At 38.1% G+C, this 16,791-nt stretch overlaps 1 protein-coding gene across 1 annotated transcript in view; it reads left to right on the forward strand.

Moving 5' to 3' along the window:
• Positions 1–16,791, forward strand: part of CNTNAP5 (contactin associated protein like 5) — a 716,034-nt gene that overhangs the window by 495,081 nt on the left and 204,162 nt on the right. Inside the window, exon 13 of the mRNA XM_006920991.1 lies at positions 8,186–8,386. Coding sequence (XP_006921053.1) covers positions 8,186–8,386 — 201 coding nt within the window. The remainder of the gene's footprint in view (positions 1–8,185; positions 8,387–16,791) is intronic.

Genomic DNA, 16,791 nt, shown 5'->3' on the forward strand with positions numbered 1-16,791 from the left:
ACTCCCCTCCTGCCTCAGCTGTTGTCAGGCTCTCAGCTGCCATAGAAACTTCTTTCCCAGAACCAGCTGCAATACTTTGAGTTTGGGTGTCATTTAGCCTTGAACTCCTCGTCTTTCCACCTTCTCAGTCCCTAACAATACTCTGCATACACTTGGCATTTAATAAAATTTCCTTGAATAATCCAGCTGGCAACAAACAAGTATGATACATGGAGTCCATTTAAGATCACACCCCTCCAAGGCCATAAAACAGATTTCCCAGGCCTTTTTGATCATGGTACCTATTTTAAAGCAAGGGAAGAGAAAAATAACTACCCCCTACCCCCACAAAAGGTACATAAAAAGTAAAGGCTCCAGTAAAGTAGTGGATAAATCAATCAAGTACGTGTTTTGGAGGTTGTAAAGTGTGTCCTGTGCAGGCCGGTGGAAGAGCAATCATGGCTGAAGCTGGCCTCCAGCCCCGGCGCTGCAATGTCTGTGCTCCCGCTAACGCACAGTGCAGGTAGCCACACCTGGAGTCTAAACTGGAAATGTGCGCTGCCCCAAACAGCGGAAGTGCAGATACTAAAAGCAGCGCAGTCCGCAGTACTTTTATTTTTAGTAAGGCATGGATGGCTTCTTTCTGAGGCAGCTGGGCTGATCTACGCGAGAGGAAACGCATCTTTGGAGGGAATTCTGACATCTTTTAAAGAAGCCGAAAATCATGCTATACCAATTGCCTCCCTTCCTTGTAAAAGATGAGAAGAAGGTGGCATGGACATTTCAGCACAGGTTCCCATAACTGTTTCTCACAATGAGATAATCCCTTCTGATGCTCCCTGAATCACTTCATTAGAACGGCTGGTAGCAGTTCAACTTTGATTTGGACTCAGTACTCTGAGTTAGACGCTATGCTCAACTCAACCCTGTGCAATTTATTAATCTCTCACAACATTATTAAACGTGCATTATATACAGTTTACATATGAGGAGACTGAGACTTGGCGAGGTTGTGTGTCTCTGCTATGTTCAGGAATCTAGTCAATAAAGATCTGGCATTGAGAGCCAGGCCCCAGGACCCCTAAGCCCTTGTTTTCCTCCATAGCACCTGCCATTACTCACAGAAGCCCTTTCCAAACTGACATTTACTCAGTAGTCATTGCTTGTGATTTAAATGGGGAGATAAGGTAGAAACAGATGAAAAATTAAATAACTATCAATGCAAAAAGACAAGAGATGTCACTAGGCTGTACATGTGTAAATGGTAAATGAGTGGTAGAGGCAGTGCTTTGAGGATTATTTAAGCTGTCTTTACCCTTGGCATAGAAATTCACTTTGTCAACATAGATAACTGTACCAGAAATGACCCCAGGGAACTTAATATAGACTTGCTTTATTACAGTAGGAGTATAAGTGAATTGGCACATTTTTCAAAGGACTGTAAGCGGCTTCCCACAGTGATTTAAGTTCAATTAAGCTGGGTATTGACAATCTGTAGACTTCCTTCTAAGCATTGTGATAGAAAAATTGCAGTTTTTTTTTTTCTGGCTCTGCAAAGAGACAAATATGTGTGTAGAATGAGGTCCTATTAATCAGAGTTATTTCTTGTCTCTCCTTTTTCACTTTTCTTTCCTTTGTTCTCTTTTTCTGAATAGTGATCTCCATGGTAACAGATGGAACAGCTTGCAGCATCTGTAATTATATTATTAATAATAATTATCACAATAATAACAGCAGTCAGAATGAAAGAAAAATATAAAAAAATTAATTGTGGCTCTGTATGTAAACAGTTTATAGCTTCTGAAATGAGAGCAAGAGGAATCAGGCAGATCACCTAGAAACCCAGGACGAGGGATCATAGGGGCTTTCTGGGTGACAACTTTGAAAAATTTCAAAACAGGCATGGTAACAGAATGTTCCAGAATATTCTACCATGACCGCTCTGTAGAAATTATGCACATCTTTTTTCTTTTTCTTTTTCAATTTTTGTTGATGTTGTTGAATGTATGAGGATTTTGGTTTTATAACTCGAAGCTTCTTTTAAATTTAGACCATTATATACCACATGCATAGAAGAGCTGCTTTGGAAATGCCGGAACAATAAACCTGGCAGAATACAAATGATGGTCACTAACTAATCTCGTCATTTTACAGAGATTTCCTGAAGTCCTAGAAGCTGCTCAATGCTTACCCAGGCTCTGTTGGTCTGAGGATGAAGACTTCTGTGTTACCTGCCCAATCTCAAGGAAAACAGTACACATTATCCACTGGACAAGCTTTTATAACATCCTACCCCCACCCTAGTGCTGCCCCTAACAGATCTCTGAGCAGGTCTACTTATTTGTAATCTCAAGACTACTTATAACAGTATGAGCTACTTGTCATTCTTCTGCGCACAACTTTTTTCCAAAAATGATAGTAAGCTTCTAGAGAAGTTGGGCAGTGCATTATTGTCCTGTGCATGCACTCTAGTGGCTAACACAGCACTAATAGGACACATATTTGAACACAACAATGAATGATACATTTCACATTATGGGAGAGCTAATAGCTTTATGGGGAGAGACTTGAAAGCTAAATTCACAGTGCAATTTGGAATATGCTTTACTAATAGACATAATGATGTATTCCTATGTCTTCAAAATGATGCTTCGGAACTTAATTACTCATGCTATATGATAGCCTATGGCTTGTAACTCCTTTATGTGTAAAGGTTGCATGATAGCTGGTGTAGCTCATGGTCATGAAATCATTCACACTCCTGCCAGCGCATTGGGCTAAATGTTGCTTTTAAAAAACAGATATTTTATTTTTATTTCAAAAAGTTAATTAAAATATAATTAACATATAACATTGTATATGTTTAAGTTATACAATATGTTGATTTGATACTTCATATATTATCATGATTATTACAGTAGTGTTAGCTAACATAATGATCATTTTGTGTATGTGTGATGTGAACACGTAAGATCCAGTGTCTTAGCAACATTGAAGTTTATAATAAGGGATTGTTGACTATAAACACTAAGCTGTACATTAAGTATCCAGAATGTATTTATCTACTACTTGTAAATTTGTCACCTTAAACAACATCTTTCCATTTCTCCAAAGCTATAATAATTAAAACAGTATAGAACTAGTATAAAATAGACACATCGACCAATGGAATAGAATAGAACGCCCAGAAATAAACTCTTGCATTACATTTAACTCCTATTTGTCTAGGAGGTTAAGAACACTGGCTGGAGAAAAGATAGTTTCTTCAATAAATGGTGTTGGGAAAACTGATAATCACATGCAGAAAAATGAAATTAGACCCGTATCTTATACCACTCACAAAAAATAACTCAAAATGAATGAAAGCCTTAAACATAAGACCAGGTACCATAAGACACTTAGAAGAAAACATTGGGAAAAATCTCCTTGACATCAGTCTTGGTGATTATTTTTTGGATATGACACCAAAAATACAGGGAACAAAAGCAAAAATCTACAAGCAGGACTATATCAAACTAAAAAGTTTCTGCATGGCAAAAGAAACAATCAACAAAACAAGAAGAAAGCCTATGAAATGGGAGAAAATTGCAAACCGTATATTGAAGAAAAAAGCAAATATTTTAAATATATAATAACTTACTTTGGACTGAGAATCTTAGTGAATTAAATAGATTTCACCAGTTCAGAATTTTCAAAATGCATTTTTCTCTTAAGCAGAAAAATTTTCTTGGATAACTCAATACCTGTATTCTTTTGAGCAAGTTAGAGATCTGGAGTACTGTTTCTCATCATGATATTGAGTGGTAGTGTACAGTAGAAGAAACAATAGAGGATGAACTGGATAGCAAAAGGACAGTATCATTTTTTTTTTCAGGTTTCTGGGTCCATAAGAATTAAATAATGAATTCTGCTGACGAAATTTCAGGAAATGGAAGGGACACAAATAAATATAGAGAGACATGAAGCTATTCCAGAGCGAAAAGATAATTGAACAAGATGGTAATAATTTATTATATACAGCAGCAGCTATAGTACAAGGAACTACACTCCATCCTGCCTGTTAACCTAATTCGCCGGATGAGCTCCCCACCCCAACTCTCTAAGGAATGAAGTTGAGGTCCTCATTCTAATGTTATAAAAACAGTTCTAATGTATAAATTCTTTACTCTTTTGCATGTCAGACAACCCATTATGTGTCCATGTAAAAGGTGATATTGAATCATTATAATATTATCATGGATGAAAAATTTAATATTAAAATCCCAATTTTCCAGTTATGAAACTTCAGAGATGTTATATAACTTTATCAAAGTCTCATTACTGACATGTAGCAGAACATAGGTTCTAATTACAAGGCTTGTTTCTAAACCCAGGTTGTCTCATGACACCTTGAAGCCCTAGTTGCATCTCTAGAGATGAGAATGTATGTCCTGTCATAGAAAGTATGGTGCTGAGGATGGTGTTTGAAGTCTGGAGGATCATATTTGAATCCTGGATGACTTTAAGGTGCTTTTCTAATCATAGAATTTGGATGACTTCCCTCGTTCTCTGCCTGAAACTGGACCTTTTTTAGTTATAGGGACACCTCTGTAGATTTTCTTGTGTGGGAGTTCAAGTTCATCAAACTTCCAAAAGAAAGCAATTCTTGTTCTGGGTCTTTAAAATGGGTTTGTTTTCCTTATGGATCTTTGGAGGAAAGGCCAAGTTCAGTTTATCTCTCCTTTAGCTGTCTCATGGGTCTTACTTCATGATCTGGGAGGGGAAAAAAAAAAAGCTTTTTAGTATAAACTGTTGTGAGAACTACTAGAGGCTTTTCACAGCTTCTCCTTCTCCTTGATGGTGTTTTTAATAATAGCAGCATCTGCTATCTGAGAGATCCTTGAGACAGAGAGGATATAGTCCGTTATATAACAGGTGACACAGATTTCCGTTAGTGATTTAGTTAATAATGGATCTCTTCACACAAATCCTTTCACTTAATCTTTGGAACTATCTTGTATAGTTAGCACCATTGCTGCTTTTCAAATATTACTGATAAGGAAACTGAACTTCAGAGAAGTAATAATTTGACCTAGGTGGCTTAGGCAGGAAGTGGCAAGCTGGCACACGAGTCCAGATCGCCTGCTCCAGGGCCCAGGCTGTGTCCACTAATCCCTATCTGCCTGTCGACTAAATTGACCATCTTGAACATTACGTTTCATGGGTTCAATTTTAGTAGAAGCATTTATGGGTTCATGAATGAATCCCTTACATCTACCTAAAAGAATGTTCACAATGAATTTTACTTGTTTGAAAATCTTTCAGAACTAACCACATAGACCTTTCTTGGCTATAACTACCCATCTCTATCCTAGCCCAGGCATCAGAGCATCAGCCACCATAGCCGGCTTTCCTGAGTGCCACTGACTCCTGGTCTTTAATATTTTATCAGGGTTCAGGCTTAATCTGCACTGCTGCCAATGAAACTGAGGAGAAAACATAGTAAGTGAGAAAAAATAACATTCATTTACTCCTTCACTTTCAGTCTTTATTCTGTCATTTTCCAGGAGAGAAAGTATTTAGAGGACAAAGGGCATCCTGTAAAGGAAAGCCAACAAAGGAACTCTAGGTTTCAAGTGATTGTCTCTCCTACTGTTGCTTGCAGTGACGGCCTGTGACGTCTAAGTGAATTGTGGGGAGCACTTCGGAGCTCTTAATTGTTCCTTTGTATGTTCTGTATATTGCATATATCAAAAAGTGCCAATAGTTGAATTACTGAAACATCAATTTACCCTCAGGGTCCAGAGGCAGGGCTGGCAATATTATCGGTTTTATGATGAAAGATTGTCTCTCTGACACAGATTTCTTTTCCATCTTGCCAAAGATAAAATATAATTTTGGTAAAATGAGTCAGAGTAAATAAATAAGCAAATCAACTCATGAATGTATGAAAAATTAGATGAATGGATCTACAAATATGAAACTGTACATTTAGAGGGGATTAAAATTCATATGATTTAATGGAATTTTGTGGACACTTTTGAAAGTAGACAGATTAGATACAGTTGGACTGAAGACGTTTACTTTCTCTCCTTGAGCTTTCATATATCTATATATTTATGTCTTTGTACCTGTATAGATCTAAATATAAAGATATACACATATAGATATCTACTGTGTTGGATTGTTATTAGTACTGGAGATAAAGTATGCAAAATGTTCTAGCATTAGGAAGTAACATAGCATCTATTGTTAGACTGGATTTTCCTTTTCTGCTTCTAAGTACCATAGGCATTTTGAAACTGTCAGTCCTTATTTCTCCCTCTACAACATTACATTCTTGAGCAATTGCCTTTTTTTGGTTATTTTGTCAGAATTTGTCTATAATGGCATCAATATTTTTGGAGTTTGGGGGGTTAATTATTTGTGTAATATTATTATTTTTACCAAAATGAATTATGTCCTATTTTTGCTTTCAAAGTCAAAATCCAATAAATAACCTTCATTCAGATTTTTTTAGACTTTATAGAAAATGTGATTTTGCCTCAATTAAACACTGGAGATATGGGGAATTAATGGGAAGGCTCTAAGAAACAGTCTTAAGATGAATCAGGATGTTTGAGTACAGGTTAATTTTACACTACAAGAAATGTGTCTTTTTGTTTTTTTGTTTTTTTTTTTTTTTAGAGTTGGCACATACTTTAGAGATAATTATAACTAAACTCTCTTTTTTTGGTTTTTCTCCTTCTAATATATTGACACTGAAGTGTAAAGCAGTGAAGTTACCTACCCCACATCATATGGTTGCCAGTGCTTTTCTTTTTCAGCTAACTCATGACAACACCCATGATCCTATTTCTTAGTAGTGCTAATTAATAAGTGATTTCTTCCAGCGTGCGTATGTGCTCATCATTTTTGTCTATTAGATATGCCTTGCACCATTTCTTTATTTCCTAGATGTTGGTTTTCTCATTTACAAGATGGAGGAGATGAGGGAGGAAGGAAACCACATGATGTCTATATTGAGTTCTTTTTCAGCCTTGAGAATCGAGGAAGAGTAATAATGTTAATATGTGGTAAAGATTCTCAATTGGCAAAAGCTTTTCAAGACTTCCTGTTTCCTCTTTTGCTTTATTTGTGAGCATGTTCAGAATTAAATTTTCTGTCCAATTGCAGTAAATGTTTTAGCCTAGGTTATTATTACAAAATCTCTAGTGCATCCCAGAAAGTGCCTTGCAACTTCATATTTTTGATTGCTATTTCACATTAACAGCCCTACTACAGTATCGGTGGTTTTGCTGTACTTTTATTTTATTTATTTATTTATTTTCTTACTGATGATAAAATCGAGCCCCAGAAAAGTGAAATGACTTGTCCAAGCTTGTTGTTGGCAGAAATACGTTTTATGTATAGCTCTCTCAATCTCTAAGACTAACATTTGTATTCTCTCGCCTTGCTTTCCATTCTTACCTGTAGTAGGCGAAACATGTTCTCTCTCCTTGACTTAAGGTCTTCATCTCTAAATGTTCTATTGCAAGCCTCCACAAATATATTTGGCAAATAGAGGTAACATGGAGAATAAATAATAAAGAAGTGCAATTAAGTGCCTTACAGTACAGTATGGATCGCACAAGCCCATTCGTGTTAATGGTGTGTATTTTACACATACTTTCTGTGTGTGGGTCTTATTTTTCACATGGAAGTCAAGATTCTCTGAGAGAATCAATACTAGTGTTTCTCTTGTGAAGGAGGGTGTGTCAGTAGCCAGAAGCTTTGGAGAATAGCCATCCTGGGTTCCGATTCTTGCTTAGTCACTTGCTACTGTAGAATCCTGGATAAGCTGCCTAATTCTCCTCACTTACATTTCCCTTGTTTCTGACATCACAGTATTAACTCCCTTTCGATTTAGGTAATATTGATTTTAATGAGACATTGTATTTAATGGACATTAAATACAACCTGTCAAGTAAGGGCTCTACACATTTAGCTCTTAAGATTATTAACCTTCATGCTAACTCTGGATAGAGCTCTATGAGAAACAAAAATTCTCTAGTCAAACTCTTCACATGAATAGAGTACTCAGGTGATGATTAATAGTTATGTGTTGAGTCACCCATCACACTGCTTTCACAAACTTTTGTTTGCTTCAATTTCATGGAGGTCTATAAGTGTGATTATTTTCTGTCCTTCCTTCTAACATTTTCCTTGGGTTGTGTTTTCTGGGCAGAAGACAAGATCTGGACATCAGTGCAGCACAACAACACAGAGCTGACCCGTGTGCGAGGTGCCAGCCCTGAGAAGCCCTACTCCATGGCCTTGGACTATGGGGGCAGCATGGAGCAGCTGGAGGCCGTGATTGACAACTCAGAGCACTGTGAGCAGGAGGTAGCCTACCACTGCAGGAGATCCCGCCTGCTCAACACACCAGGTAAGGCTCACCCCTGCCTCTACCTCTCTGCATGAGCCACACACGGTGACCACAGAATGACAAATAGACCTACAAGCCCGGAATATCAAGGAGATGGATATGTGCAAACAAAGGGCCTGCCATTACAGTTGTTCACTGAACGATGGAGAGAAACACTGCCAGGGAGGACTGGTGATGCACTAGTCCTAGCTCTGACACCCAAGGTATGACCCAGAGGAAGTTCCATACCTCCTAAGGCTTTCTCCTTATCTTCAAAAAGGGAGTAATGACAATACTCATTCTGCAACAGTTTTAAGAATGGAAAGTTCTTTGAGAGCAATGGCACTTGAAGAGAACATTTGAGATAGACATAAAAAATGTGGAGGTCAGGCATTTCTGGCAGAAGGAATAGCATATGAGAAAGCAGCAAGGACCTCTTCACATTTGCCAATAACCTATGAGTTATATCCAGAGGAAAAGGTATAGGAAGCATTATTAGGCAATGAGGCCAGCCGGGCAGGCAGGAACAGTTCTGTGTGTTTGCAGTACTTATTAATCTGAAAAGTAGAGGCATTAATAAAAACTTATTCTTTTAAATAAAGTTTCCTTTTAGAAAAAATTAGATTAATCCTATTTTTTTTTATTCTTTTCTTAAGGCTATTTTTAAGTGAATGGTTGTTTTAGTTATAACAATATTAGTTCGTCATTTATTTCATGATAGAAAAGAAAGCTGTACACCACGAGAATATGGGATGTCTCAGAATCTTTAGTTTCAAGAAACTCAAAATCCAGTGCTTGGAGGTTAGGAATTGTGAAAGCCTTGAGAAAACTAGACAATGAAATGTCAAAAAGAAGAAGGGATAGAAGCCTCACTAAATATAACATACTGCCTCATTGATCTAGAATCTTTAGGGAAGACATTGTTCCACGTCAGTAAATTTTCCAAATAACTGTCACTTACCCCTTTAAGCACAAAAAAATCTTTTGAAAGAATTTTTAACTATTTGAAATGAAAATCTTTCTCAAATGGATTACATGCTTCCTTGCCTTTTTAAACAGATAATTCTGAACATAAAATGTAACCTTTCCTTGATGACTCAGGATCATCATTGTGAAAATCAATTATTGTACTCTTACTGGATCCAGCCATGCTCGCAGGGCTGATTAAATCTGAGGTACTGGTTTGGGGTCTCTTTTCCCAGCGTCTTCAAATGGTGCTGCCTTAAGAGATGCTATATTTATATTTGTTCGTGTTTTTTTCTCTCCTGGCTATCAAGCCTGTACATGTCACTTTCAGCACTATTTGCACAATGCCTGTGTCTAAAAAACCAAACTATCTTCTTTTCATTGTGTTGTTTTAGTTTTCTAAGGATTGGATTTGATGGGATTTTAGGAAAAATAAGAGTATGTTCATTCTGACTATGAACTTTCCTTTAGTTTATGCATTCTGTGATGTTAATTTGACTACATCATTGCCTTTGTATGTGTGTGGTTTTTTTTTTCCTAATATAACTGTCTTTAATTTCATAGAGATATTTGAATGGAAAGGGCATAGATTTGAGAGCAGGCCATATTGAAAGTGAGGTCTTGACTCTTTTTTGCCTCTTACTAGTTATGTGACATTGTACAAGTTGCTAAATTTCCACAATTTTACCACCTGAAAAATTTTCATGAAAATCTTGAACAAATAAAGTTAATGTAGTCTGTGTTCCTTATATCATGCCTGGTATACAGTAGATGTCCAACAAATACTAGTGTCATATTTCTTTCCTTGATCACAGCTTCCATCTCTGCAGGAAAAGTCCAAAACTTGTACTATAGCAGGAAACAAACTCAAGGAGCATATTATTTCTATTTTAACAATGTAAATAGAAAATTATAATAATAACTCATGCATGCAGATAATCTTACCACTCAGAGAAGATGAATGGTTCATTGAGGTGTGTACCTTTCCAGACATTTTTTAATGTGTATATTCACGAAAGCACGTGAGAACATACCATATGCATATTGAGGTTTGCGAGGACAATTCATCCTTGTTTCCCCCATGGTTCTTAATCAGATGAGTTAAATGAAGGAGGACAATGGGCACGTACATACTGTGCCTGTTTTATTCTGGCGAACTGGCTTGGAAAACACAGTGTGGACCAGAGGCCAAGGGCATGTCCTTGACCCTCAGCCTCTACCTGCAGTGGTTGTGGCACTGTGTGGGTGAGGTGGAGCTGCAGACACACAGCTGCACAAAGTCATGACCCCAGCCTCATACCCATCAGTGCAAGAACAGAGTCCCTAAATCCCAATTCAGCTGTGCTCACTTCATGGAGATGGGTGGAGACAGTAGTCTGCAACATAGCAGTCACATGAATCCCAGAAGCAGGCATGGCCCAGGGCACTGTCTTAGTTGTGGCTCCTATAACAAAATGGCAGAGACTGTCTGGTCATAAAAAACTGCAATTTCTCACAGTTCTACAGAAGTCTACTATCAGGGTGCCAGCATGGCTGAGTTCTGGTCAAGCACCTCTTCTTACACACAGCCACTTTTCCTCACATCGTCACATGACGGAAGAGAGTAAGAGAACATTCATTAATTCCATTCGTGAGGGCTCTATCTTTATGACCTAATCACCTCCAAAAGACCTTATCTCCTAATACTATCACACTGAGGGTTAGGATTTCAACCCTGTGAATAAATTTTGGAGGGACACAAACTTTGAGTTTATAACAGGCACACACCTGAAGGGGTGTTTTCCTAATCTCCCTAATTATTAAGGCAACCACTTCTCCACAGGGAAGGCCAGGCAGAGAAGTGGAGGTGGGTAGAGATCATCTTCCCCTTACCTAAATGCCAGTCTGGAAGAGCCAAGTAAGTGTCTCCCTAATTTGCTGAAGTGAGCCCCCTTGTGATACTGTTTTACTCCCTGTATTTGTCACACACATAATGTACAAATATCTTTCCATATCAATACATATGACTTTATGCCAACTGTTCATTAACAACAGTTCATTAACATCCATTTTATGGATGTACCATAATGGATATGCAAAGTTAATAAATATTCTGTTTTGGAAAATTGATTATTCCCATTTTTTCATCATTACAAATGCCACAGGAACACTTTTGTTTATAGGTTTTTATAAACAAAACATATATTCTTAGGATAAATTCCTTTGGGGTGCTATTGCCAGGGCAAAGAGTATGTATATTTTTTAAGTTTTTGCAAAATTGACTTGTACAATGTATCAAGGTTTTACTATTTATACTCCCAATGATAACGTGGGATTCCATGCCCATTTCCCAGTGATAAGTATTATCATTTTATTTCAACTTTGGCAATCTATTAAATGCAGAGGAGGATCAAAGACAATTATATATATTTTTGTTAATTAAAAAAATGTGTAGGCTGATTCCTATAGCTTATTGGAGGGAGATACTACTGGTAGCCAGGGTTAGTAGAAGCTATAAAATATTATAGATTGTGTCTGTAGTGGACGAAAATCAATGAGAAGAGAATGTAGTAGATGCCTTCTTTTTATAGGTGTTCCTCCATATTATACATAATAGATAATGAAGGGCAGAAATAAAAGAAGGCAGGATGAGAGAAAAATAACTGTTACTTATGCTTTAGGATATGTGTGGGGTTCTGTGTGAGCATTACCTCTAATCCAAACAACAGTTCTGCAGAGTAAGGGTTATTATCCCCATCTGGCATTTTGGGAAACAGAACCTCAAAGAGAGTAAAATGCTTAATTAAGACACAACTTGGGAGGGGCAGATTTGGTTCTTAAACCCAGCTTTACCTGAAATCAAAGCAAAGATGCTGTTTCTGATATACCTTAGAGTCAAAAGTTGAAAGGAAATGGACTTAGAGAAAATATGAGTTTATATGATTTTTCCTTATTTTGTAAGAATATGTAGATAAGAGAGAGATGAGAAGCCAGAGCCACCACTGCTAAGGTCATGTGGTTGTCTGGGTGGTTTGAATTGATGAAATTCCTGGGCAGCTACAAAGGATTTTCAGTGCCTTTGCCTAGATGCAGCATCTGCCGTGGCTCGCACCCCTTCACATGGTGGCCCTGTGGATTCCTATAACTGTCTCCTGAGGTTCATTCTGTCTGTTCTTGGCTCCAGCTTTGGTGCCATTTTTCCAGTAGCAGTACAGGGACTTGGAGATGGGAGACAGGCAGGAAAAGGTGTGGCCTTGTTCACCACTGTATCTTTTTCATTCAGTTAGTGATTTAAACAAGACATTGTCATTTTTTGACAGTTTCCTCTGATAGTCTTCCTGTGACCTGCTGCTAAGTGACAGCCAATAGAATGTTCCATCTATCTCTTTAACTAAAACTTCATACTAGAAATTCTCAGAAGGGCCAGAATTCCAAGCCATCAGAGTTCCTTGGAAAGGTTTTTTGCTACCCCTATGCATCTTGTAGTTGTCCTTAACTATGCTGGCTACTTCCTATCCTGAGTTTTATGCAAAGTCTGTGGCCTTGTGCTTCAGTGCAGCTTGTATGACAGCTATGTTGAGCCCCCAGTGCTTAGAGGCACCCTGTCATCAGGGGAGCAGGTGACCTCTTGTCCTCAAGGACAAGGGCTGTCCTCGAGCCCAGGCCTTTCCTCACTGTTAGCACTTCCATAGGAATTTTGCCTGAGGCAAAGTTCCTGAAGGTAACAGGTTATGAACATATTAGATAAAACAGAACCCAAATCAGGAAACACTAACATAGAAGACAGAGGAACAAAGATTGTGGCCACAGTCTGGAAGATGCTTTAGTAACATGGCCAATTTGCTTTATAATACGACAAGATTGAAAGGGGATAGGAAGCTGATTGCCTGAGGAAGACTCGAGCCCAAGTCCCTGCTGGGAGTGGATTTGAAGTCCTGCCTACTCCAAATTCTCTCCAATATCTCCCTAGCCCCTGGAATCCCTTCATAGTATTTACTTGTTGAGTGTAGGTATCAAGGGTATGCATCTTTTTGCACTCGCCACCTTGCGTAGTGGAAGTCTGCTTGGGAACATCTTTTCCAATATAGCTGTGAACTCCCTAAGGCAGAGATAAGAAGTCAGTACTGATACACAGGAAACTGCTGAACATTCAGACTCTCTGACTTTGAAACCTAGTAGTTGATGGAGAGCCTAGCTGGACTTTACTTTTGTTCTGAACAGACAACATTTGCCAAGCAAATCAGTCATTCCAACAGGTTTAACTTGAGGATTGTTTAAGTTGCTCAGTAGAACTAATTATTCAGTGCTCTTCGAAGCCCATTTTCCTATCAGTAACAGGTTAAAGTCACTCCCATTCATTTCTTCATGCAGGCACATGAGTGGTTACTGCTGGAATCAATTGCTTTACCCAGTTATGTTGAAAGTAATAAAATCTCATTTCTTTTAAAGTATTCTAAAATTCTCAATTTTCCTCTTTTCCCTTAACCGATAATAGTTTAGTGAGCATATAATTAATTGGCTATATATATTAATATGTGGTATATAGTTTAGACTCTTTCTCTATAAATATATACTAGAATATGTATGAGCATATATACACACCACTTATACACTATAGAGCAGTAGTCCCCAACATTTTTGGCACCATGGACCAATGCTCCTATGGTAATCTAATGCCTGATGATCTGCCATGGAGATGAAGTGATGATGCTAGTGCTGGGAATTGGCTGCAAATACAGATGAAGCTTCACTCACTCACTGCTGCTTTCTTCTTGCTCTACATCTCGGTTCCTAACAGGCCACGGACAGGTACCAGTTCATGGCCTGGGGGTTGGGATTACCTGCTATAGAGTATATGCTATATAACATATATTACGTATTAGTATTTATACTCATATACTCTACATTTCTAATAGATCTATAAATATACTTGCATGTATTAACTCATGTCCATTTGGAATATTCAACTTCTAACATGTACAAAACTCATGAAAAGTCAAATTACTAATAAAAAGAAATAACACTTAGGGGTTATCTGGGGGATTACTAGGCTTAAAACTCTTTGTCCACAATATTTTCAGTAAACAAGATCAATTAACAGACGATTACATTTTTTTTACACACAATAAGTGTTTATTGATTATTCATTATATGCCATATACTTTGCTGGCCAGGGGGAATGAAACACTAAAAATACAGAATTCTTGCCCACAAGATTATAGTAGGGATGACAGAAACAAAGCAAACACATATATGCACACACACACGCACACACACACACAAGCACGAACACACATATGTACACACATGTACATGCACACATACGCACACACAGAATCTGTTCATGGAAAATGTGAGGAGGAAAATTCAAGAAAAATAAAAAGCTTGAGAATGACTATCGTGGAGAGTTCTATTTTTGATAGGATGGTAGGGAAGGCTCCCTTGGCCGGTAGCGGGTATGCCGCTGCCACCAAAGTCCTCGGTAAAGGGAAGGTTTGGGGCTTGTGAAATCTAGGTCAGAGGATTCCAGGCTGAGCAACAGCAAGGTCAGTGTGGCTAATGGAGAGAGAAGAGCAAGCAAGGGTAAAAGGAAAATTAAGTTGGGTGAGTCCAGAGACAAGATCATACAAAGCGGAAGACTAAGAATTTTATTGTAAGTGTTTAGGGAAATCACTGGAACATTTAAGTAAGGGATTACCTTTTATCTTCCTATGTTAAATCCAGAGGCTAATGTCTTTTTATTTACAGGCTATACCAAGTACTCATAATTTACTAAGCACATAGACATTTTAAGTTATTCCCTATGCCAGACGAATTAGAAAATGGCTAAGAGCTCTCTGAGAGTAAAACCATGTCTTACACAGCTCTGATCCCCACAGTCCAGCTTAGCACTGTCAGCAAAAGACTTAGAGCCCACCTTGAATTGCCTCTGATTCATGGCACTACTTTCATACTTGCTGCCCCAAAAGAACTGAGTTGAGATCAATTTGATGACTTCTCCACCATATTACGACTGCTGATGTACCCCTCCCATACCCACAGATCTTAGAGATCTCAATCAGAGAGTTGGAAGCCTTGTTCCCTATAGCATACCCCTCTCAAATATCTATATTTTATCTCTCCCTCCTTCCTGTCCCCCTTCCCTCTTCCTTCCCTCTTTCCTTCCCTTTCTCCCTCCCTCCTTCCTCTCCTCCCTCCTTTCTTCCTTTCTAAATTCCATTTTTCTATCCTTTCAAATACACACATACACACACAAAATATATGAGTAGAATAGATCCCAAAGTTCATGGTCCTTTCAGTATACTAGGTTGTCACCATACTACTGAAAACGATTTTTTTTTTTTTTTTGGTCATAGAAGCAGTAGAATCAAAAACACAAAACTATGCATGACATCGGGAAAGCAAAATACCAGGGAAATATTTGAAATATCTTTAATAAAAGGGCATTTCTACTTTGTGTACATGGACTCAATAAAGAAATGCATGGTTCTTTTAATGCATACTTTTCTTATATTACCACTGCTGCTAATAATATTGGCTCTCAACTATTGAGGTCCTTCTCTCTGCCAGGCATTTCAAACATTACTTTATTTAACCTTATTGTCTTATGAAGTTTTATGCATTATCATCCCCATTTTATTGATAGACAGGGAAGTTCTAAGAAAGTAAATGTTTGACCTGAGTTCTTATAGCTACTAAGGGCTAGAAATCAGCTTCAAATAAATATCTTTTTTGGCTTTAACCACCATCTGCATTCCAAATTAACACCCAGAAGGAGTTTCACAGAGAGAAAGAAAGTAATAAAAGGAGGATTCAGGTATCCAAAGAAAAGGTTCATCTTGTGTGTTGGTAATCAACTGCTATGTAACAAACTGCCATAAAACTTAGCAGTTTAAAACAGAAGCACACAAATCTGCAACTTGAGCAGGATCCAGCAGGACTTGTGTACTTTGCTCAGCTCCACATCACCTAGGCTGGACTGGGGCTAGGCCATCTGACGTCTCACTCGCTTTAGTTGGTGCTGGCTGTGGGCTGGGGTCCTTATTTTGGCATGTAGCTAGGACTCTGTTGAACATGTAGTCTTTTTATGTAGCTGCTTGACCTTCTCATAACTATAACTGAGTTTCAGGGAAAAATGTCCCAAGAGAGGGATAGAGTCAGATAGAAGCTATATTGTATTTTATTACCTAGTATTAGAAGTCATAGAGTATTACTTCTGCTGCATTCCAGTCATTAGAAGACAGTCCCTCAGGGTGGCCCACATTCAAAGGGAGGGAAACCTGATTCCATCTTTTAATGAGGTGAATGTACAGACACGTTTAAAAACTACCTTATCTTCTTAAGAATTCTGCATGAATAGTCAACTAGCCTAAGGAAATACAGCAATGCAGGGTGGTGTCAGGGGTCAAACCCAGGTCTCTCCAACTCATGAAGCCTCTTTCATTCTGACGACCTACCAGCCATTAATTAGTCAGATCTAA

The sequence above is a fragment of the Pteropus alecto genome, unplaced genomic scaffold (assembly GCF_000325575.1).
Source record: "Pteropus alecto unplaced genomic scaffold, ASM32557v1 scaffold3, whole genome shotgun sequence".
NCBI classification, from domain to species: domain Eukaryota; kingdom Metazoa; phylum Chordata; class Mammalia; order Chiroptera; family Pteropodidae; genus Pteropus; species Pteropus alecto.